This window comes from Schistocerca gregaria, chromosome 1 (assembly GCF_023897955.1).
Source record: "Schistocerca gregaria isolate iqSchGreg1 chromosome 1, iqSchGreg1.2, whole genome shotgun sequence".
NCBI classification, from domain to species: domain Eukaryota; kingdom Metazoa; phylum Arthropoda; class Insecta; order Orthoptera; family Acrididae; genus Schistocerca; species Schistocerca gregaria.
Genome location: NC_064920.1, coordinates 1,092,197,195 through 1,092,222,544, shown reverse-complemented (window position 1 = coordinate 1,092,222,544; position 25,350 = coordinate 1,092,197,195). Strand labels below are relative to the sequence as shown.

At 38.4% G+C, this 25,350-nt stretch overlaps 2 protein-coding genes across 2 annotated transcripts in view; one reads left to right on the top strand and one right to left on the bottom strand.

The window, feature by feature from the left end:
• The window catches only part of LOC126282103 (zinc finger and BTB domain-containing protein 17-like), a 57,022-nt gene extending 40,204 nt beyond the window's left edge, over positions 1-16,818 (top strand). Inside the window, exons 8-9 of the mRNA XM_049981566.1 lie at positions 6,480-6,669; positions 14,103-16,818. Coding sequence (XP_049837523.1) covers positions 6,480-6,669; positions 14,103-15,347 — 1,435 coding nt within the window. The 3' untranslated portion in view covers positions 15,348-16,818. The remainder of the gene's footprint in view (positions 1-6,479; positions 6,670-14,102) is intronic.
• LOC126282131 (uncharacterized) overlaps positions 1-25,350 on the bottom strand; it is a 590,112-nt gene that overhangs the window by 387,531 nt on the left and 177,231 nt on the right. The gene's annotated exons all lie outside the window — the stretch shown is intronic.

The following is a 25,350-nucleotide window of genomic DNA, read 5'->3' as shown; positions in this document are numbered from 1 at the left end:
ACCTCCACTATCGGTGGAGAAATGTTGGGTCCCCCTGAATAGGTCAGGTGTACACTACACACAGGAAGCTGCTACAAGGGTAGCGGAGTATGTGTGGAGTGCACATGTGGGTTTTTTAGGTTAGAGAATTCCCTCCCTAGGCCTGACAAGACGCCTCCTGAGACGCGGCAAGGTATGGGTAGGCAAAATGCAACAGGGAATAACAATATTAATGTGCTAAAAGTAAATTGCAGGAGCATCTATAGTAAGGTCCCAGAACTGCTCTCATTAATAAACGGTCACAATGCCCACATAGTACTAGGGACAGAAAGTTGTCTGAAACCAGATGTAAACAGTAATGAAATTCTAAACTCAGATTGGAATGTATACCGCAGAGACAGGCTGGACATTGAAGGGGGAGGCGTGTTTATAGCAATAAGAATTGCAGTAGTATTGAAGGAAATTGACGGAGATCCGAAATGTGAAATAATTTGGGTGAAGGTCACAGTTAAAGCAGGCTCAGACATGGGAATTGGATCTCTATAGGCCCCCTGGCTCAGCAGCTGTTGTGGCTGAGCACCTGAAGGATAATTTTGGAATATATTTCGAGTAGATTTTCCCACCATGTTATAGTTCTGGGTGGAGATTTTAATTTGCTAGATATAGACTGGGAGACTCAAACGTTCATAACAGGTGGCAGGGACAAAGAATCCAGTGAAATTTTTTTAAGTGCTTTATCTGAAAACTACCTTGAGCAGTTAAACAGAGAACCGACTCGTGGCGATAACATATTAGACCTTCTGGTGACAAACAGACCCGAACTATTTGAAACAATTAATGCAGAACAGGGAATCAGTGATCATAAAGCGGTTACTGCATTGATGATTTCAGCCGTAAATAGAAATATTAAAAAAGGTAGGAAGAATTTTCTGTTTAGCAAAAGTGACAGAAAGCAGATCTCTAGAGTACCTGACGGCTCAGCACAAAAGTTTTGTTTCAAGTACGATAGTGTTGAGGATCAGTGGACAAAGTTCAAAACCATCGTACAATATGCATTAGATGAGTATGTGCCAAGCAAGATCGTAAGAGATGGAAAAGAGCCATCGTGGTACAACAACCGAGTTAGAAAACTGCTGCGGAAGCAAAGGGAACTTCACAGCAAACATAAACATGGCCAACGCCTTGCAGACAGACAAAAATTACGCGAAGCGAAATGTAATGTGAGGAGGGCCATGCGAGAGGCGTTCAATGAATTCAAATGTAAAGTTCTATGTACTGACTTGGCAGAAAATCCTAAGAAATTTTGGTCTTATGTCAAAGCGGTAGGTGGATCAAAACAAAATGTCCAGACACTCTGTGACCAAAATGGTACTGAAACGGTTATGACAGACTAAAGGCAGAAATACTAAATGTCTTTTTCCAAATCTGTTTCACAGAGGAAGACTGCACTGTAGTTCCTTCTCTAGATTGTCGCACAGATGACAAAATGGTAGATATCGAAACAGATGACAGAGGGATAGAGAAACAATTAAAATCACACAAAAGAGGAAAGGTCGCTGGACCTGATGGGATACCAGTTCGATTTTACACAGAATACGCGAAGGAACTTGCCCTCCTCCTTGCAGCGGTGTACCATAGGTCTCTAGAAGAGCTTAGTGTTCCAAAGGATTGGAAAAGCGCACAGGTCATCCCCGTTTTCAAGAAGGGACGTCGAACAGATGTGCAGAACTATAGACTTATATCTCTAGCGTCGATCAGTTGTAGAATTTTGGAACACACATTATGTTCGAGTATAATGAGTTTTCTGAAAACTAGAAATCTACTCTGTAGGAGTCAGCATGCGTTTCAAAAAAGACGATCGTGTGAAACCCAGCTCACGCTATTCGTCCATGAGACTCAGAGGGCCATAGACATGGGTTCCCAGGTAGATGCCGTGTTTCTTGACTTCTGCAAGGCATTCGAAACTGTTCCCCACCGTCGTTTAATGAACAAAGTAAGAGCATGTGGAGTATCAGACCAATTGTGTGATTGGATTGAAGAGTTCCTAGATAACAGAACAGAGAAGTCTTCCGGAGTAAGAGTGATTTCAGTTGTGCCCCAGGGGAGTGTCGTAGAACTGTTGCTATTCACAATATACATATAGGACTTTGTGGATGACATCGGAAGTTCACTGAGGCTTTTTGCGGATGATGCTGTGGTATATCGAGAGCTTGTAACAATGGAAAATTGTACTGAAATGCAGAAGGATCTGCAGCGAATTGACGCATGGTGCAGGGAATGGCAATTGAATCTCAATGTAGACAAGTGTAATGTACTGTGAATACATAGAAAGAAAGATCCCATATCATTTAGCTACAATATAGTAGGTCAGCAACTGGAAGCAGTTAATTCCATAAATTATCTGGGAGTATGCATTAGGAGTGATTTAAAATGGAATGATCATATAAAGTTGATCGTCGGTAAAGCAGGTGCCAGACTGAGATTCATTGAAAGAATTCTAAGGAAATGCAATCCGAAAACAAAGGAAGTAGGTTACAGTACGCTTGTTCGCCCACTGCTGGAATACTGCTCAGCAGTGTGGGATCTGTACTAGATAGGGTTGATAGAAGAGAGAGAGAAGATCCAGTGGAGAGCAGCGCACTTCGCTACAGGATTATTTAGTAATCGCAAAAGCGTTATGGAGATGATAGATTAACTCCAGTGGAAGACTCTGCAGGAGAGATGCTTAGTAGCTTGCACAGGCTTTTTTCGAAGTTTCAAGAACATACCTTCACCGAGTAGTCAAGCAGTATATTGCTCCCTCCTACGTATATCTCGCAAAGAGACCATGAGGATAAAATCAGAGAGAGATCAGAGCCCACACAGAGGCATACCGACAATCCTTCTTTCCACAAACAATACGAGACCGGAATAGAAGGGAGAACCGATAGAGGTACTCAAGGTACCCTCTGCCACACACCGTCAGGTGGCTTGCGGAGTATGGATGTAGATGTAGATGTAGATGTAGATGTTCTCTGTGCTATTACTTACTTCAGCAACACTTCCACAATAAAGATACACTGATACGACCAATTTGAACATACCCCCCAGACCAGCACTGAAATCTGGTGAAAGCACACCTGCACCTGTATCTGCTTGCATATTAGGTTGTCGCACTCACAATATACAGTTTTGTAATTACTGTTCTAAGAAACAGTGAGTGCAACACTACGTGAAATACAGAAAAAACCCATTGTTACACTATTCAGCAGACCAACCCAAAAAAGTGTACACTAGAGGAAAGTATAAAATACAGGAAGGAACAGGAACCACAACAAGCATAAATGAATAAAATACTCTTATTATCATTCCCTTTATATTGTTCAAAATATGAAATTAAAACAGTTTAAATTTTTCCTATTTAAAAAATCTGATATAATTAATTGTTCTCGTTCCTTTCTAACATCAGTTAGCTCTAAGTGTCTTTCCACATTATAAAAATCATCACTCACAAGGCAGTGGCCAAGTGCTGACACGAACACACAATGGTTTCCCTCTCGGTTTCAGTCACGTCCAATGGTGTAATACAACACGGAACCAAAAGTGTTTCATGCAACCACATTAAAAAAAGATATTTTTGTTCTAATGTGAGACTTATTATCGATAATCATTATAAAATTATGGTAAACAAATCCTGAAACACGATATTGGTTAAAACACTAAAGTTAGCAGTCTTTGTAAACAGAGAAAAATAGGCATGTAACCTACAGCTTGCTGCCAACAAAGTTACTCAGCTCAGGGACATCCTGGGTGAGAAAGAGGTTGGAAATTATCATCATGTTACAGAGCATCTCAAGGAGGAATGTTTACCTCTGACCTCAGGTCTTACCAAACTAAGACTACGCGCCTAGAACGAATTGGCGTAGTTCATGTGTAAATAGTGGCAATTCGTGAAAGCTCATTATAGAGACAGCTGTCTTCAAAAGTGGTGTTTATTTGTGTAAATGACTGTAAAATTAAATTAAAGCTGTTGTAATTTAACACAATAAGCAGAAGGAAGGTTGCTACTAGAATCTCTGTCATAAGATCGTGATTTAGCATACCTGCCCTATGGGTTTTGCCCACTCATCTCGTGTAGGTTGCCTAAGGGATGCTGTGTTCTCAGAATGCTATACAGATAAATAACATAAGTAGTTTTAATTCAATGAAGCAGATTGACAGTACTTAACTACGATATAAAAATGGAGTCGCAAGCGATGGGCAACATGCAACATAAATCCGAGTCCTTTGCTATGAATAATGTTTATGCAAGTTTGACACACAGCTTGTGGATCACTAATAACTGCTATTGTAGCATCATCTGCTAGGCCTATCCGTATACTTCCATATATTCTCCGAATACTGAGCCGATACTGAGCGGCCAAGCCTGGCAGGAGCGGCATTTATATTCTCCTCTCGTAGAGGCCGCTCCTGTCGTGGTGTGTTCCTAATCAGTGCACATCGTTTCACCACCTTCTCTTCTCTTGCATTCTTCATCTTCATTCTGGTGATTGTGGTTATGTCAGGACATGCCCATTTTTCCAAACACTGTGGACCTATAATGCAGGTGGCCATGATCCAACACGCTGACAATAAAAATGTTGCTTATTGCGCTAGTGTTATGTTACAGAATCAGTAACTTTGCATATAATCTGCATTTTCTGCTTTGTTCCAAGGCTAACTTTGAGCAGGAACACAATGCACTTTTTGAGGAAATCTGTATAAAAATCAATGTTGAAGGCCGTGATAACGTAAAGGAAAACTTAAATTGTGGGAAATGTTGTAACACAGAATCGTTAATGATGGGAAAGCATTGTATTAAGAGACTAAGACATCTATTGAGACCGACAAAGATGAATGTAAGAAGTGGAAAAATGTAAAATGCAGGAGTGCAAAAATGGGGTTCAGCTTAAAGGCCATTTGTCTTATCACGACAGACATTGTCATGCTGATGATGCCTCACAGAACGTAGTTAATGGGAAACACTATAAACAAGACAATTTCTGTTATGGTGAGAGACTTAAATATGGCATATAAATGTTTCCATTTAATTAAATTCTGTGCAGCATCATCAGCATGACAGTATCTGTCGTGACAAGACAAATGGCTGTTGAGCAGATGTATGTGTTTGATGTAGAGTAACACACTCACTGTTTCTTAGTGCAGTACACACACACACACACACACACACACACACACACACACACACACACACTTGCTGGTTGGGGAAGGGGGTTGTAAAATTGGTCTTATCAGTGTATCTTTTTTGTGAAGGTGTTGCTGTAATAAATAAAGGAAATTTGATAACAGTGTCAGTAGAATTCTTTATTGTAAAGTGCATTCTTAAAGAGAATCATTATATCAATATGTTTGCTCTACAGATACTTTTAGAGTAATAGGGGCAGTTAGCCAAAATCAAATCTAAATATATGTGACTCTTTTACACTGTCAGATAAAAGTCAATTAACTTACACTTTTTTGCTTAAAGTTATTGATGTTCTGATTAAATATACCACCACTTGTTTCCTTGCAACTTTACTTTACAGTGAGAAGATAATTATTGAATTATTCAACCTGTAGCTTCTATAACACCTCCCCCCCCCCCCCCCCCCCCTGCCCCTATGATGTCTCACAGAACTTAGTAGACAGAAAACATTGTAAACATGACAATATCTGTTATGATGAGAGACTTTAGAAAGAAACTTCCACATGGGAAAAATATATTAAAAACAAAGATGCCAAGACTTACCAAACGGGAAAGCGCCGGTAGATAGGCACAATAAATAAAACGCACAAACACACACACAGAATTTCGAGCTTTCGCAACCGGTGGCTGCTTCATCAGGAAAGAGGGAAGGAAAAGGAAAGATGAAAGGATGTGCGTTTTAGGGGAGAGGGTAAGGAGTCATTCCAATCCCGGGAGCGGAAAGACTTACCTATCCTTTTTTCCCCCTAAGGATGGCCTTTAAATATGTCTGCTTGTGTCTGTATATGTATGGATGGATGTGTGTGTGTGTGTGTGTGTGTGTGTGTGTGTGTGTGTGTGTAGTGCGCGCGTATATACCTATCCTTTTTTCCACCTAAGGTAAGTCTTTCCGCTCCCGAGATTGGAATGACTCCTTACCCTCTCCCTTAAAACCCACATCCTTTCATCTTTCCTTTTCCTTCCCTCTTTCCTGACGAAGCAGCCGCCAGTTGCGAAAGCTCGAAATTCTGTGTGTGTGTTTGTGTGTTTTATTTATTGTGCCCTTCTACTGGCACTTTCCCGCTTGGTAAGACTCCCATCCAGAGACAATTTTCAGAACCAATCCAATTTTATTGCATTACAAATCTCTTTCAGTATTTTGGTATTTGAAGAAGGAAAATGATTGTTTCAGAAAGAGGAAAAGTACACACAGAGTTTTTGCTTTATGGAATGATTGTAGTATGTCTGAGAAATATATACTGTAGTGTTTCTTATGAAGACTTACTGTTTGCTTCAGCTTCAAAACAAAATACCGACTAAAAATTCACATGGATACACATCGTGAAACACCGTACCAATGCCCCATGTGTCCTCACCAGTTATCGACACGTCGCACATTACGCACACATCTGCTTATTCATAAGGATATCAGAGCTTATCAGTGTGCTACATGTGGCAAAGCCTTCAGACGCCCAAAGGATCTCAAGGTTTGTGTTAAATTTGTCTATAATTAATGCAGCTTGTTTGTATTTGGCAGCTTTGAGATAAAATATTTATCAGATCATTAAATTAGTAGTTTAGAAATTTGTGAGACAGAGTTGCTGTGCAGTAGTTAACTTCTGGATGTGAAATATTTAGCATTATTGATATTAATGTGTAAAAGTGCACAACACTATCGTAGCTATTTGTTCCTATCTTGAGGAGGAGAGAGGGATTGGTTGGAGAATTTTCAAGGGAAGTTCAGGTCACTCAGACCCCAGGATGAGTGGGGCCCACCTTTCACCATGTGGTTCCCTCTCATCCTGGGACCTAACTTTCATTTTAACCTTGCCCAACCTACACAGGCAGCACTGAAAGGAATTCTAGCTCGCAAAGTTATTTATTTAACCATACGAAAATCACAATTAGATATTTACATTTGCTGTGAACAACGTTTTAAATTTTAGCAACTGTAATAAAAGGGTCCAAGAGAGCACAGTAGTGTGTTATCATTATGCCTTTTTCAGTTCTTCATTGATTCAGTGTGATTCATAAGCAGTAATATTTTCACAACAAATTGCTGTGAAGACATTCTTTCACTGTCCTGTGTAAGAAAGTAACTTTGTCTTTCTGTATGCCAAATCAAAAGGTAATATTTATACACAATTTGGTACTTTTTTTTAAAAAAAAAGTTCAGTGCTGATATGAACACGTTTTTGGTGTAGTAAAATTTTGTATATAAACTGTAACTTAATTCATAAGCACTGCCTTGTTCATTAAGGTCACTCATAATGTATCACTTAATACAAAACAGCTTTTGCTATGAAATTACCTTATTCTTATTCACTCTTCTTCTGCTGCTCTGTTATTGCTGCTGCTGCTGCTGCTGCTGCGGTTGTCATCTCGGTCCATCATCTGCATGGCTGTGGCAAGTTGTAATTCTCTCAGTGAAGCGCCTTGTTTATCCTGGTCAGTTGTGTCCACCTGCGTGCTGATTGACTACTCTTGTACTCAATGGATGCTTCCATAGAACCTGTTCACTGATGGGCTGCTGTCGTACTGTGGCCATGAAACCCAAGTGCCGATTGGCTGTTGCATCACTGACTGTAAACCATTCTTGAGTTCCCTGTACAAATTTTGCAAGTACTTGTTTAATGTGGCTACGTAAAAAATTCCTCATGTTGGGACACCACTTGTGACTGTTCGCCCTGCTTTTATTTCTTCGCTTGTTGTCCTCTGTGTCGACGTACCGGCTCAAAAAGTAGGGGGTGGAACTGCAGTACTGTCCACTGTAAATAATGTAGCCAACAGGTGCACATTTGCATTTCAGTTATTTACTTTCACTTTTCACACGTCCCCAATAATACATATTCATATGGCCAGTGCACTTTTGTTTAACCTTTGGTAAGTCTCATTAATAGGTTGCAGGGGAACATCCAAATACTGCTAGAGTGGTTTCCTGTTGACCATCTACGAGCAGTAAAAACCTAACCACACAGTTCACAGTTCTTACAGAATACCAATGTGCGTATGGAGCATACACTATCATTGTTTTAACATATGTCCGAATTGTGTTACACTTAGTTCACAATTATGTTGCTGAATTGTTGTTGTTCTAACCAACTCGGGTTTCTCGTCCTAAACTCGGCCATGGACTGACTCTCTTGGGGCCAAAAATTGGGCCGTTATACAGCCTCACAATAATAGGCACTGAAACTTCACATTGTTCGATGTTTAATTTACAAAATTGCAATTAGAACTTAACTCATTAAATTAACTGAATACATTTAAAAATTCATTCCTTTTAACCCTTTCTTGTGCTACAAGAGTTAGTTTGAATTATTTGTTTAAATCATGAAATTAACAATTATAAGTATGCAAACAATACTTATGACAAAACTGTTAATTGCTTTGGAATTAATGAAGGGCTAGCTTTGCCAACATGTTTTCTAATAGAGCCAAATAAATACTCAAAGAATGTTAGTGTTTAGTCTTCCAAATGTTTATAATTATTGCAGAATTTATATTTGTTTATAAGTCAACAGCAGAATTTAAGTTATGAAACAATTACTGATTTCACTCTATAATGAAAGATACTAACTAAGAATAGTCAAAATAAATTGGAAAATCAATTACATACATAAAACTAAGCACAAAATTAGATCTGTTGTTATATTCTTTAAAACTGAGGACCAAACTCTCTCTTTTATGAAAATGCAGATTGTATTCACGTATGTTAATGGCAATTAGTTAAAAGTGAAAAAACGAATTTAAGGAGGCAGATGGAAAAAAAAGAGGGGAAGTAAAAATATCCCAGCTTGCTTCATCACAAGTAGGAAATGGTGCTGTCCTTTGGGGTGTATAATTTTTGAAGTTCTCTCTGTACTGTTTATCATACTGTATATCAGATTTTGTAATTGCATTTGCTGCCTGTCACATATGTAAAGTACAATGTAGCATGTTACCTTGGTGTGATATATATGTCTTTTTATCAGCAGCTGATGCACCTTCACCAGGTTCCATCTCACCTGGCTCAGTTATACTTCACAAATCAGAATCTATTAGAATCATTTCCATTTGGTATGATCAGGAAGTGTAATTCACTCCATTTAATTTCCCCAGGATGTGCCTGTTCTGTCATCTCCATACATGAACTAATCACAACTACTGTTGTTAAAAGGAAATGTTTTCTTTTCCATGGGTTTCATGAACACAGCTCAGCACCAGTTAACATTTTCCAGATGTGTCACACAAAATTACTCAGTTGGCATTGTTGAACACTGATGCAGTTTTTTATATTTTTTTGTTAGCACTCCTGGACCAATATCCATTGTTGCAGCAAAATAAAATCATCATCACACACATTAATATTTGTTAAGAGAAAAAAAGCTGTGTACACCATAAAGCATCTAAACATCATTTTTAACTGAATGAACTTTGGTAGCAAAAGTCAAACAATGGAAAATCCAGGATGGAATGTAACAGTATTATGAAAGAGAAAATTGCTTCTCCCCTTATAGCGGAGATGGTGAGTTGCAGATAGGTACAACAAAAAGACTGTTACAAATAAAGCTTTTGACTATTAAGGCCTTTGTCAACATTAGACAACAAACACACACACACACACACATTTTCACACAAAAAGAACAACTGCAGTCTCAGGCAACTGAAACCACACTGCGAGTACCAGTGCATGATGGGAGTGGAACACTGCTCGCAGTGTGGTTTCAGTTGCCTGAGACTACAGTTGTTTTGTGTGTGTGTGTGTGTGTGTGTGTGTGTGTGTGTGTGTGTGTGTGTTCTATTGTTGACATAGGCCTTAATGGCCGAAAGGTTTGTTTGAAACAGTGGTTTTGTTGTGCCTATCGCGACTCAGCATCTCCGCTATATGGTGAGCTGTAAACTTTGATTGACATTTTAAACAATGTCAAAGATAGTCCACTCAGATTTAAAAATGGAATAAATAAATGAGCTCTTGTCGACTTGTTTAACTGTTAATAATAACTTGATTCACTTTTATTACAAAAAGTTTCAGCGTCCTCCAAGATTTACCCAGGGACTTGCTCCTGTGTCGATAATGCCCAATGAAAGACCCTTGGAGGAGTCATCACAGCCACAAGCTATTAGCTTACAGAACAAGCTGTGTAATTACTTTCTCAAGTTAGAAAGAGTAATCTTTATCTAATAGGAAATGCATGGGTTTGCCATAAGAGTATATTATCTGTTGCTACACTTTCTGCTATTCCGTTCAGAGTGACTAAGTAGGGGGCGTAGGGTAGCAGAGTTGACAGTGGTGCACAGTGTGGTGAGGCTGCCCACTTCTATATTGTTGTGTGTTGCTGTGTAGAGCAGTAAACTGTTGACATATGCGCTCTGACAGAGAGTGTTGACACAAAGACTGCGTGTCTCTGCCCAGTGCCATTAGCACAAAATTATGTTAATGTATCTGTACTTAGGTTTATATCTGAATAATAAATAAAAAAATAAGGTACAGAATCATGCATCGGTGCAAAGGTGAGTGGCTAGAAGTGACGGATAATAAGCTGCATATAGTAAAGCCCACTACGCAACCATGTCGTACCTTCTTTCAGCCACAAAGACGGGATGAGGTCCTCCTTATTCGTCTTCACATGGGCCTCAGTCCCCTGATGCATGGCTTCTTGCTCCGATGTGACGTCCCTCCAATATTCAGTGCTTGTGGCATACAGATCATTGTGTGCCACATTTTACTAGACTGTGCTTTATTTTCGGACTGAGGGCAGTGGCAGATATGCGAGCATATCTAGTGATGTTCAAATGAATGTGATGACTTTTAAGGTTTTGTCTTTTATCCATTGTGTTTCCAAAATTTTAATGAGATGTTCTTACTGTGTTAACAGGGCGACTGGCTTACCCACATTTTTGTAAGTAGCCAGCCGGTGAGATATCCCTGTGCCATTGTTTTAGCTCCTCTATTGCTTTACTTCTGTTTAAGCCATGATGTAGCTCCTTACAAGCATTCTCTGTTGTCTTCTGGTGTGTGAGGTGGAGTTATTGTGTGAGTGAATGTTCATGGGGTGAGAGTCAGTGCATGAGTGTCATTTTGTAGATTTTGTTCTCACTGTGTGCAACAATTTTAGTGATTTTATTCACATTTGTTGTCTTTGAAATATTTTAGGCCACTGACAAGCTCACCATTGAGTGCCAATAAAGTCTAAAAACACACACACACGCTGTGTGCAACAATTTTAGTGATTTTATTCACATTTGTTGTCTTTGAAATATTTTAGGCCACTGACAAGCTCACCATTGAGTGCCAATAAAGTCTAAAAAAACACACACACACACACACACACACACACACACACACACACAAGCACTCATACTCCACTGGATTGGCTCGGTGCACCACCCTGCCATCCACGCATGTGCAGCGTGAAGCACTATTACCATGTGTCTACAACAAATTTAATAAGTTCACAGAAAAAAATTTATCACACTCTCAAAAGAGCGCACTGGGTACTTAACAATGATGTAGTTGGCCTAGAACTGGTACTAGCTGGTCGTGTGATGCTTCACTGTCAGCATAAGTAGTGGCAGTGAAATTGTGTCACAGTTAGTTGTATGGAATCAGTGCAGTAAGATGGGTTGATCTGGAGACACGACCTGCCATTGACCCAACTACGATTGAAGTTGCTAAATTTGCTGGTGTATCAAAGTGAGTTGTCCAACATGTCAACAAGGAATAGTGTACCGCGTACAGCTATGTAACATGACATAGTAACAATGGTTGTAAAAAGATCGTAACCAACAGGGAGCAGAGATGAGTATCACACAGTCTCAAATCACACACTGTTTCAAACACAGCAGGAATCATTGCTGTCAGTGAATGCAGGTGTGAATATTGTGAGTGGATTGCATGCAGTGGATATTTAGCATCCTGTACCTCACAAAAGTCCATTACTATCTGTAGCATACAAGCTGGATATCTCAAATTGACCAAATAACACAGACACAAGAGCCTACACAAGTGTTGAACCTGCAGTTTGTGGAGGGTGTAATTCAGGTTAGAGGTGGTGCTGTGATGTTACAATAGTACCTTCTGTACCTCGCTTGGGGTCCGTTTGTTCAGGTTACTGTAGACATTGATTTGGATGTGTGTTTCAACATACTCAGTGGCCAAGTGTTGCCTGTTCCTCTACATCAACATGATGAGTATCCTGTGGTCACTTCAGTCTTCTAAGGTGTCAGCATCCGTGTTCACAGGCCTGCACACGAAAGCATGTCTGGAGCAGTGGCTGTGACAGGAAGTCCTGTACGTAGATGACCACAGAGCTCTGTTTCCACATTTCCTGAGGCTGTAAATTTCTTTAGCCATTGCCTAATTATACTCCTACCAACTGCAGTATCGCTATACACTGCACACAAATGTTTATGGATGATCACCACGGTTTCTTTTTCTGCACAAAAGTCCTCAGTATCAGCATGCTGCTTGTAACATGAGTCGTATGGAGACACCATTTTGAAGCTTTACTGTAGCTCTGACATCTGCCAGAACGGTTCGAAACTTCACCTGTGTACAGAACAAACATCAAATGTGAAACATCAACGTGGACTTTTTCCATGTGTATTAATGGCTTTTTAAAAAATGTAGGGCATTACTTATTGAACAACCCTCATATATTTGATCATTTATAAATAACCATTGTTTGCATAATAGGTGGACCCCGAATCCAATAGTTGGTTTTAGTCTCTGTTGTTTGTACGATGTGACACCAACAAATTGTGATTAAATAATTGTATGTAGTCAGAGGCAGCTAAATTTTTATGCTTTGTGAATTTCACAGTTTTCAATATTAATAATTACTTGCCAGGCTTTTACACCCTTGACATTTTAATGAGATATTTCTCACAAGCAACAGATAATATTGTTATATTCCATCCTTAATTTTCCATTGTTTGATTTTCACAGATAATGGTGCCATTTGTAAAAAGTTTAGGATTTCAACACACAGTTTCTGTTAAAAACTTGAATTTACTTCTTTGTCTGTGATTGATGTGCCATCCATAAGATGGTTGTTTTGTCTGTCAAAAAGTTTGCATATTGGTAAAAGATCAAGGAACACTAACTCTGCCTGTGGCTTGCGGTATATCATGTCTGAAAGCATTATGCATTGTCACTGTATTGGGAAACCATGCAAATTGCTATGATAAAGTTCATTTGTTTAGGTAAATAAAACAGAAAGAAACTTCCACATGGGAAAAATATATTAAAAACAAAGATTCCAAGACTTACCAAGCGGGAAAGCGCCGGCAGACAGGCACATGAACAAAACACACAAACACACACACAGAATTACAAGCTTTCGCAACTGGCAGTTGCTTCGTCAGGAAAGAGGGAAGGAGAGGGAAAAATGAAAGGATGTGGGTTTTAAGGGAGAGGGTAAGGAGTCATTCCAATCCCGGGAGCGGAAAGACTTCCCTTAGGGGAAAAAAAGGACAGGTGTACACTCGCACACACACACACATATCCATCCGCACATACACAGACACTTTTTGAAACCAGAATATGTTCTAGTTTCATGTTACAAGTATAAGTGTGTGATACTGGACAGTATAAAGAAAACTGGATATTCATAGGCATCAGATTGTAATAAATTTTCCAATCTTTCTCTCTTCATTATTGTTAAAGAATAAATCTTCACAATTCTGATCATATTTCTTCAGGTTTGTCACTTCAATTGATGGACCTGTATTTCACTTGAAGGACATGTATTTTTGTATGTCATTGTTCTTTTTAATCTGATTCAGTGAGTGTCATAAAAATTGTGATTTGTTGATGAATATTGAAGATAACAGCAGTGACAAGATTTTATTGACTTTGGATTTACTTTCAGTTTAATGGATGAGATATTCATACGTTATCAGTCCATTGTGAAATATTGGTTTTCTTGTATTTCAGAATCACCATAATCTTCACACTGGACTAAGGCCGTATACGTGTATGTTTTGCCCCAGAACATTTGCAAATGGTTCCAACTGTCGTGCACATAAAAGAAAAATGCATCCGGAAGAACTGAGAGTATACGAAGAATCATTAGCTGCGGCAGCTGCTGCTGCTGAGGATGATGGTTCTGGAACCAGTGAAGCCACCACACAGACTCCAGGTGCAACAACACCTGCTCCTCCTACATTAATCTCACCAGAGAGTGCCATGGTGAATTCAGAAACACTGTCAGGGCTGAATGCAAATCCTGTGTTACAGAATTCTTCATCCGGAAGGCCGCAGGCTGGTAACATCATTGTTTCAGTGCCCTCTTCAGAGTATGGGAGGCCAGCTGTCTTTGAAACAAATGCTATCGTTAGTTCCTGTGTCAAACCGTCAACTGTTAACAGTGTTCCCCATTTATTGCCTCATCAGAGTGTGATTCCTGCCTCAAATTCAGATTACGGTATCTCTTCTACTGGCATGAGCAATGCGGGCCATGTAGCAGTGGGCCCTGTAATTTCACATACTGACCATAGTGTAAACACAATAACACCCATGATGGCTCTTTCAGCAGCATCTATGGTAAGGGTCAATGATTCTTGCAGAAACCCTAATCAAATTCCAAGAAATGAACATATGTCAGCTGTCGAAGATGGCTCTGCAGACAGAAACATGTCAACTGTGAACCCCAACCTCACTAGACGTGGCATGACTGCAGTAGACATACTGAATTCGCATGGCCTTGCTACCATAACTCCTCTGAATCTAAATGTGTCTGAAGTGCATGCCAGTCGTTCACAGCATATTCCAGAATCTCCGTCAGTGACTGATGAAGAAGCAAGTTACCTTACAGGGACAAGGAGGACGGATTCTTTTGCAAATTCCCGGCACCATCTGCAAAATTTGAATCCAAATATTCAGATCCATCATCAGGATCAACATCACGGCCTGGGACACGTTGGTCGCGCTCTTCCTGAACCTGCAGCACTGAGCAGAATGCAACATACTCAACACTCTGGTGCTGTTTCCATGGACTCTGTGGCCCCTTTGCAGGTACAAGGATATTCAACACTCAATCATTTGTATCATCATGGTGATGCAATGCCTTCAGCTGTAGCCGCTGCAATTGCACACAGCGGCACTGTTGCCGTGCCAGCTTTCCCAGGGAATCCGTATGTCCATCATAACATAGGGTATGCAAGGAGTGGAAATATGTAAATCATAAACACTATGCCTGTGTGATTCTAGTGTAGAAATTTAGCTTAACAAAGACAGTGTGGTTTCCTGTGAGTTGTGTGTTCCTTCATGTGGGCTTATGTTGTAATAGAGATGTATTTTTTGCCCAAACATTTTTAATAACCACCTTTTGGTGGAGATTTGTGCATTGTAAAATCAGCTCAGTCATGTTTGACCTATATATGTAATCTCTTTGTTATTAAGCATTTTCATCTCCATCCATATTATCAACATCATCATCATCATCATCATCATCATCATCGTCCTCCTTAAGCTGCTGAAAAAGATGAAAATGCTTTTAGGCATGTTTTTAGATAAGCGTTAATGGTACCGTGTACTGAATGTTACCCGGTCAATATATTACATTGTAGGGTTACATTTACCTGCAGTAATGTAATGGTACAAATATTTAATGATATTAACACCACCAAAAGTCTGATATTAATACAAATATTTTTAACCTTTTCTTTTTTTAGCATACTAATCTGCATTAAATACGTTAGTTTCATGCAGACTTCCAGCGACTGCATTGTGTACCACTTCCTTAAAAATCAGAAAAGAGAGTAAAAAGAACTTCTCTGGCCTTTCAAGTTATATTTGACAAATTATTACAGTGTTTTATTCATATAAGAGTATCGCCTCTTGTAAAACATGTGTACAAGTCCTGCTACAGTAATTAATTGCAACGTAAAATGTGTCTTGTCCCACCCTTAAAGCTGAGAGATTAGTATTTAGTATTGATAAGTTGAGACATTTCTTCCGTACACACATACACATCTGTAAGTTCTTCATTCTTACTAATGAATCTTAATACTTTTATAAAATGAATAGACAAATGATAAACATGAAAGAGCTGTTCTGTAATAATTGTACCTGTTTTCTGCTTAACAGTTATTTACTCATTACTGAGAGTGAATTTGCTCAACGGTATCCCATACCACCTCTTAAGGCAATCCCCTTGCTATCTTATTTTCCGGAGAAGGTTTGCTTATTTTGCCACTCATATTTTTTTATGTATCTTGAAGACTCATTATCGCAGGGTCTCCTATTTTTTCATCATTTTACTATGAGATAAAATGCTTAAATTAATGTCCATTTTCTTATTTTAAAAACTTTTCTATCTTACATCCATTTCTTTTCTCCCCCCCCCCCCCCCCCTCCGAATAAAAAATAAATAAAAAGATGGAATAGTGTTTGTCAGTGGCATACCACAGAGCCATTCAAGAACAGTTGTTTTAATGTTGTCATCGTTGGAGAATCTCTCTACCCCAGTTCTTCTTTCAGTTTACTGAAAAGATGAAAATTGCATGGTGCATGAGATAGAGTTCCCATTCAGTATAATGAGAAGGAAAGCTGCTACTCACTATATAGTGGAGATACTGAGTCACAGGTAGGCACAACAAATAGAATCTCACAATTATAGCTTTTGGCCGTGAAGGCCTTTGTCAACAATACACACCACACACACACACACACACACACACACACACACACACACACACTCACGCAAACGCAACTCACACCTCACACACACACCTGCAGTCTAAGGCAACTGAAACACCAAGTGTGGTTTCAGTTGCCTGAGACTGCAGTCATGTGTGTGTGAGTAACATTTGAGTGTGCGAGTAGCAACTTTCCTTCTCATCATATAGTTACATTCCAGCCTGGATTTTCCATTGTTAGAGTTCCCATTCAGTGTCACTAACGTCTATACTAGCTTGGTCAGATTGTTGCCACCATTGCATAACATCTGGACATGACACTGCATATGATCCTTATACCGACAAAATTATCCAGTGTATCTGTGTGCAGTTTAGGCCTTTTGCGACCTAAAAATCGTACTATGCCATCTATGAGACGTGATAAAAAAGTAATGGGAATTTTTGGTTTCTTAAAGAGTCTTTATTTGTTCATCACCGTCAACAACATCAGTTTTGTCCCCTTCAAAATAATCCCTCTCAGATGTAATGCACGTGAGCCATCATTTTTTCCAATCTTGAAAGCACTTCTGGGACTCAGTTTTGTTATGATGTTAAGCTCCTTCAAGAATTCTGTTTTTTATCTCATCAGTGGTAGCAAAACACCATCATTTCATGTTTCTCTTCAGCCTCTGAATAGAAAGAAGGCAGCAGGGGGCCAGGTGTGGCAGATACGATGGCTGAGGCAACATAATAGTTTTGTTTTTTGCCAAAAACTCATAAACAAGCATTGAGGTATGAGTGGGAGCATTATCATGAGTGATTTCGCCACAGTTCTGGTTGTTTTCTTTGGATTGCTTCACTCAAATGGTGCATAACTTCAAGGTTGTACTCCTTATTGTATGTACAAGCATAAGACAGGAACTCGTGATGCACTATTCCATTTTAAATGAAGAAAACACTGAAAAGACTCTTCACGTGGAATTGAACTTGTCAGATTCTTTTCGGCCTCAGCTCTTCAAACAGTTTCCATTGGGACGATTGGGCCTTGCTTTTGACATTATACCCATGTTTCATCACCTGTTATAGCCTTCTTTAGAAGTTCTGAATCGTTGTCAACTTCATTCAGCAATGCCTGAGCCATGTCTACGTGACGTCGTTTTTGGTTGAAATTCAGCAATTTCGGAATCAACTTTGCTGCTACACATCTCATGCCCAAAATGCCCGAAAAATTGCTTGGCAAGAGCCAGAGAATGTGCTGACATCATCAGCAACCTCTGTGATAGTGGTTTAACAACTTTCCAGAAACATTTTCTTTACTTCCTCCACATTGTCATCAGTAATTGATGTGTTAGGGCGTACAGAATGGTTGTCGTCTTCGACATCTTCTCAACCCTCTTCGAAACGTTTATATCACTCGTAAACTGCTGTCATAGTAGGTTCACTAAAAGCCGCAGTCAATATTTCGAATGCAGCGCTGCACTTTATTCCATTTTTCAAGCAAAATTTAATGCAAATTCCTTTAGCCATATTTTTCGAAAGTAAAAGTGCACTGAGCGCTTTTCAACTGCCAGCAATTAAATAAATATTCAAAACAACCGAAAATGCAAACATACATAAGAAATATCTTGTCCAACAAGATTTTTAAAAAAATTGAAAATTGAATGTACAAACAGTTTTTGACATTGCTGAGCAACAGTCATACAATATTTTTTAAACTTAATGTGTTATCAAGCTGAAAGTTGGCCATAAATTAAGAAAAATATTGGCTCCCCAGGAAATGCCAGATGTAAAACCACCATCTTCTAACAGATGAGTAAATAATTGCGGGAACACAGGCTTATATTGGTAAAAAAAAAGATTAGCACATGTTATTTTTTTTAAAAAAAAAAAAGACATGCTCATCTTTTATTTACCAACATAAGCTTGTTTTTACTAAATATGATGTGCTCCCAAGATATTTACTGATCTGTGACAAGATGGTGAGTTCACATCTCGCATTTTGTGGGGAGCCAATATTTTTCTTAATTTGTGATCAACTTTGAGGTTGACAACATGTTAAGTGTCTTACAATATATGCTAATGACATAAAGACAAACACTTGAAAATGGCATAAAGGCTGAAATCTGTGTTGTACTTAATTAAACAAAAAAAAACAGTCAATGGCATACATGTAAAGCCCACAAAATTAAAATATTCCCATTACTTTTTGATCACACCTCGTCCTTCAATTTTGGAGTGCATTTCCAGTTGCCACTCTATCGTATTTCCTCGAATCTAAGCCACACTCGAATCTCAGCCGCACCTGAAAAATAAGACTCGAAATCAAGGGAAAAAATAAATTTCCCGAACCTAAGCCGCACCTGAAATTTGGGACTCGAAATTCAAGGGGAGAGAAAAGTTTTAAGCCGCACGTCCAAATCGAAACAAAGGCGGTCCATTGTAATATGAGACACAATGTAGGTCGAATGAATGATGATACAGCTACAGTAGTTTGGTTCGAGTCGTAAGGTTAGCAGTTAAGCTTTACCAGGTAGCCATTGCTATGCGTCAGACGCTCCGTCCGTATTTATATGGGTACCCTTCCTTTTTCACATGCTTCATCTGGTTTGAATCGATTGCTTATTTTTCTTTGTTCTGATAAGTGCTGTTCTCTTTGTTATAGGTGTTTACGTCACTCTAAGCTGAAAATGCATTATTGTACTGTGTTATGCATTGTTTGTCACATTCTGATAATGCGTGTTTATGACCTGCCGCTCGCGGCATGGCTTGCTTTTGTGCGCACTACCGCTGCTTGCAATAAAAAAAGAGAGGAATTGTCTCATTAGCGAAACAATGGCAAGAGACTGCTATTTGTTGTTACTTACACTGCTGCTTTCTTTGATAATGATCGACAAGAACCAAATAATAGGCTGCGCATGATAGAAGATGTTCTGAATGAGAGTTTAGCTAAAATTTTTCTCCATTTGAAAATCTTTGCAGACACCTCTTTTGTACATTACATTTTGCACAGAAATTAGAGTCATCTTAGATTTAAAAATCTAGTCAATTTGCATGCTTCATTTCTGACTGTATTACTATTAGGCATAAGAATAATACGAATATAAACATGACATGATATGTATATTCTTCCGCGTTTGCTGTTGCCTCACACTAGTTTCGTAGTTTATTAGGCTGACAGGATGTAAATGAGATAGCAGCAAACACGAAAGAATACATAGCAAAATGTTTATATTCGTATTATTCTTATGGTGAAGAGAATACTGAATGTGATTCACAATTCATAAAAGTTTCTGTTAGCAACCATCTCTTCTCACAGACAGGAAAAAATTTAGAATGTAGAGTTGGCCATATTGACAAACATCCCAAACAGTGTTGCCAGTCGGATTTTCGTAGTACATTGAAATGCTGCTACATTCGAAGATGAACAATACAGAATTTGTATTTACTTCATTGGATAATGTATGAAAATGCAGTGGTTGAAACTCGGGGCAGAGAAAAAAGCTCGTCTTCCACCCCCCCCCCCCCCTTTTTTTTTTTTTTTTTACTGACACAGAGGTTTTGGAGCCAGTATTTATCCTTGTGCCTGCAAAACATGCCTGTGTAGCCCTACATATATTCGACGGCTGAAGTTAGTTGTGGTGGCACCTACCAACATTTTTCAGAATTTGCGATTCCTTTGCACTAGATTCCAAGCAGCATGCAGTTTTTTGGATTACAAAAACCGGAAAAAAAGTGTGGCTTAGATTCGGCTAAATACGGTATTTGTCACATACAGTGATGCACCAGTTATCCATACCACAGCAGAACTGTGTCTGCAGGAAACATGAAACATGTGCTCTCCTCTGACAATACACCATTCTTTTTGCCCAATGGTCTGAGCCTGGGATAAAATGTATAACTATGTTTCTGAATTCTACATATTGGATAAGCCTGTCTCTTTTTGTCTTGCTGATACTACCTTTTACAGATCCTATTGTTTTGCTGGTAATATTCGTTGCATCATCCTTTCCAAACTCTTTTAAATTAATCATTGCCCCGTACGTCAATATTATCAAATGTAATCATGTTCTGTTGTCAGTATAAGACTGCTTTTAATTATCATAGTGTACGCAGCTGCATGCCTCTGTCTGTCTGTGTGTGTGTGTGTGTGTGTGTGTGTGTGTGTGTGTGTGTGTGTGTGTGTGTGTGTGGAAAGTATGCAGCAACATTTACCTAATAAGGAAAATATTGTGCTGTGAATAGGTTAGACAGGACAGCTACTTAAACTACTATGTTATAGGGATTGAATTTTTATCATCTAAAATATTTCACGGGTTGTTTAAAAACCTCATGGAAGAAATAAGTGATCATAAATTGATAGACATTGGAATATTTTTCTGGGGTCCCTGAAAGGTAACCAGAACGATAGATTCCTTAAATAAAAAAAAAAGGGGGATATTTCATTGGTTTATCTGGGTGATGTCACAGAATTACATTCCTGATTTGAAGTTATTTGCAAAAATCTTGCCGAAAATAGTTGACTGAAATTTATAACTATAATTATAGGTGTCTTCCTGTTGCTATATTCCATCTTCACAGTGTAAGGGATTCAAAAGAAAAGTTTCCATTTATTGTGATCACATTCAGTGATTATGATAGTGTTCACAGTTTGAATTAGTAACATGTTCATAAAGCGCATCAATCCTGAAGACTCTTGCCATGCAGTCAGTAAATAATATATATCCAAAATACGAAAGTGCACAACATTTTAAAAGTTATGTGCATATGTTCACCAGAAGCTGAACTAAGAAATAGGGGAAGGAAGAGGGGTGAAGGAAAAGGATTGGAGAGGTTTAGGGAAAGGGGTACAGTTTAGAAAAGTCACCCAGAACCCTGGGTCAAGGAGACTTGCCGGATGGTAAGTCCTTTTCCATCACCTCTCTTCCTTCCCCTAACTCTTCTGCCAGAAGAGGAAGCCGTTGATTCCAAAAGCTTGTGAAAGTTAAATCCTTGTGTGTGTGTGTGTGTGTGTGTGTGTGTGTGTGTGTGTGTGTGTGTGTTCCCTATCACCACTTGGTGAGTAGATTTTTATATTTTATTTTCATTTATGTTTTTTATACAGCCTTTTTTTTTCTTGAATGAGCTGTGACAGTAACTTTTATGAGCAACACTATGTTTTCATTTTATCTCTTCATGATCTCAGCTTATCATTCAAATATTCTTTTCAATTATGAGACAGAATTTCTGTCCAGTACTTATATGTAGTAAGCGAAATGTGTGACACTGCCGATATAATTGTGAAAGTGATGCACTATGTAGCTCTTGAAACTAGTTGTTTCTTCTTCTGCAAGGAAGAAACTATTTGTCCTGAAACATAGGTAGTGTGTCACCTTTACTGTTGTATGCATTTATCACCAGTGCTACACATTTTGTTCCCCAGATGTAAGTACTGGCCAGCAAGTCTGTCTCATAATTTACTAGTTTTCTCAATTTAATTTTCTTTTGGTAGAAATATTATTTTCATTCTTATTATTATATTTCAAGATGCAATTGACTGATCAACATGGCGTGCTTTGTAATGTAGATTTACTGAATCAGATTTGCATACTTATCACAGTCCTGTATTTGGTGTGTTTGACATTTTCTGATGCTCCCTTTCCTTTGTAGGTACTGTTTCTTGTAATTCCGAAGTATGTGTTTGTTATATGGATTTAAAGTTTTCTGAGAGGTCTGAAGACTTTCTAATTTATTATTGCTCTGCTCTCTTCTGCTCTCATCCTTATTTATTTATTAACTGCAGTCAGATGCCGTCTTAAGAATTCAAATTTCTTCTGATATATATCAATATTAATTTTGTAGATCGAAATACGTTTTTTCCTCTTCATTGAATTTTTTGTAAGTCAACATCCAAGTATATGATACTGTGCTCAGTCTGTATTCTGTACCTGCTCTCTCATAGAAAGTGTTTCTGGTCTCATTTAATTAGTGTGTGCAGTTCACTGCTTTGGTAGATATATTACATATCTAATTATGTAATTCCTAGTGCAAATTTTCAACTATTGATTGCTGATTGCGTTGTGATCTGGTGGTTGAAAACCTGCCTGGTAACTGAGAAGTCAGGGAATTGAATCCCAGCTGGACCATGGAAATTTGCAGTCTGCCTGTAACCTAGCCTTCATCTCCCCAAAATGCTAGGAGATGCCAAGAACTACACGTGGCTCTGATTCCACATTAAACTGTAGGTCCCCTTTCCCCGGTTGGATAACTGGGGTACGTTAGGAACATGCAAAACACCAAAGTGGTGTCCAATTAAAAGACTGGCACCTGGCCATTGAGCCACATGCAGTTATTACTACCACTAGTGTGAATTTCTGAATTGAAGTACAAATTTATAGTACTTGTAGTTCATTCTCTGAAAATATTACTCCATCTGAAATGTCAGACTGGAAGACTCGTATTATGTAAACTATTCTTGCCATGATAAAAACCTCATATATGATGTTAAATGTTACTTCTTTAGTTATAGGTTTATCTTGTGGAGAGTCAGTTCATGGAGTTCTTTGTGCTAGATTAAATAATATATGTCATTTGGCGCTCATTCAACATGTCTTTTGGTCTGGCACTTCATCAGTGAGTTGCATTTCAGTGTCACTGCACTGTACTAAAACATGTTAGGAAAATTAGGTGTTTAGCAGGTCAGAAATACTGATCCAGAATAAATAACTCTTCATTGATACTGAGCCTCAAGGTATACACAGTTAATAAATCCACAGTTAGTGCTAACATTTGTAGAATTTGACTGGTCTTATATGTAAGAAGAGTGACAAATAAAAATGTTCCTGAATTGCGTGACTTAGCTCTATTACAATGCAGTACGGGAACATGAGCAGTATAACTTTGATTACTGAGGTTATTACAAAAAATTAGTTTTTAAGATAAGGGAAATGCATTGCTATATCTTAAAGTCTACTAGAAAATTGTATAACAAATTGGCCCCTTAAAATTTCTCTGTGTGATAAAGCAGAATATTTTGCACTTCACTGTTGTAAACAAATGCGTGATACAGGTGCGTTTTGGAACAATGACTTAACATTAAGTGGCCCAACTTTAGAGAATGGCCATAACTTTAGCTACATCTGATTGCAAGTCATGAAAAGTACTTATGTGTAAGACTGGCTATCCTCATGTAGAGCTGATGGTGATAAATATTTGTTTCTGTGGTGACAGAAATAAAAAAGCTCATGGACAAAGCCCATATGACATCCGAAAAACAACAGATTTGTTCTGAGGAGGGAAAAGGTATAAAGAGAAAAGAAAATTGATATTTCGAGCACCCACAGCCATTGAAAGGCATGATGTTAAGAAGAATTTCGATGAGAGCTGGTAAAATTGTTGTTTTATTGATACACAACCAGAGGACACTAAAAGTTGTTTTTTAAAGTCGTATTGGCCACAAAAAAATAGTCGCTACTAATGTGATTAGTCAAGGCCCCATGCAAATTACTGTGTGGAATGGTATAAGGTGGCACTTTGTTACCTGTGTGATGACAAGGCAACCCAATGTTGGGAAGCATAGGAGCTGCCTGCATAAGCAACTAAGACGGACAAACACTGGCAAAACAGAGACTGTCTTGTGGACAGTAAGGAATTATGTACACATGACATTGAGCACAGGGCCACTCTCTTTACAAGAGAGAGTGACACTGAATTTTGTTGTAAACTTATAGTTACTTGTATAAACAACCAAAACTAGCAAGAACAATACAGTTCTATAATTTTAATTGATTATTCAGTATGAACAGTGCCCTTTCTTTTGTATGTCTAAAAGTTTTTGCTTCCTCTCATATATTCAAAATATGGCTTTTTGTTATGAAGTATTTTTAAATTTTTAGGAGGGTTTGTAATGCTCTGCCCCACTTTCTGTAAGCACATTGTTGAAGCAGATTGGTGATCATTTAAGTTAAGGTGTTCTTGAAGTCTTTTTTGAAATGACCGACCAGTTTTCTTCATATATTTCATAGGGCAATATTTGCATGTAATGCAGTATACACCCACTTCATTGTATTTATTTACCATAGTTTTTTCTGTATGCCTGAGTTTACTGCCTATATCTGAAGAAGTAAAATAGGTTGGATTGATGCTTTTAGGTTTCTTACATCTGCTTGTTTAGTTTGGGTACTGCACCCATATTTAGTATTCTTGTAAAACTTGAGTATTCCTTTGTCTGATGAGCTGGTCTAACAGTTATAAGATCTGTCTCTGATCCACAGTTGGAAAGAACATTTTTCTTTTTTGTTATACTTCTGTTGATTGCATTAACAAATTGTAGATCATAACTGTTTTGACACACTGTATACTGCATGACCTCATACTCAGCCATTTGAGCTTTGCTAGTAGGGGGCACCACTTACATATTTTTCTTCTTAAGGCAAATTTTAAAATAAAGCTACAGTATATAACTACATAATGCACCCACTAGCAATTTTTATAAAATTGATTGATTACATCTTGTGTCACTCATCGTTCACCAGTTTAATGTAGACAGTATTCACTGTATAATATAGCTTGACTAGGAGCAATGGGTA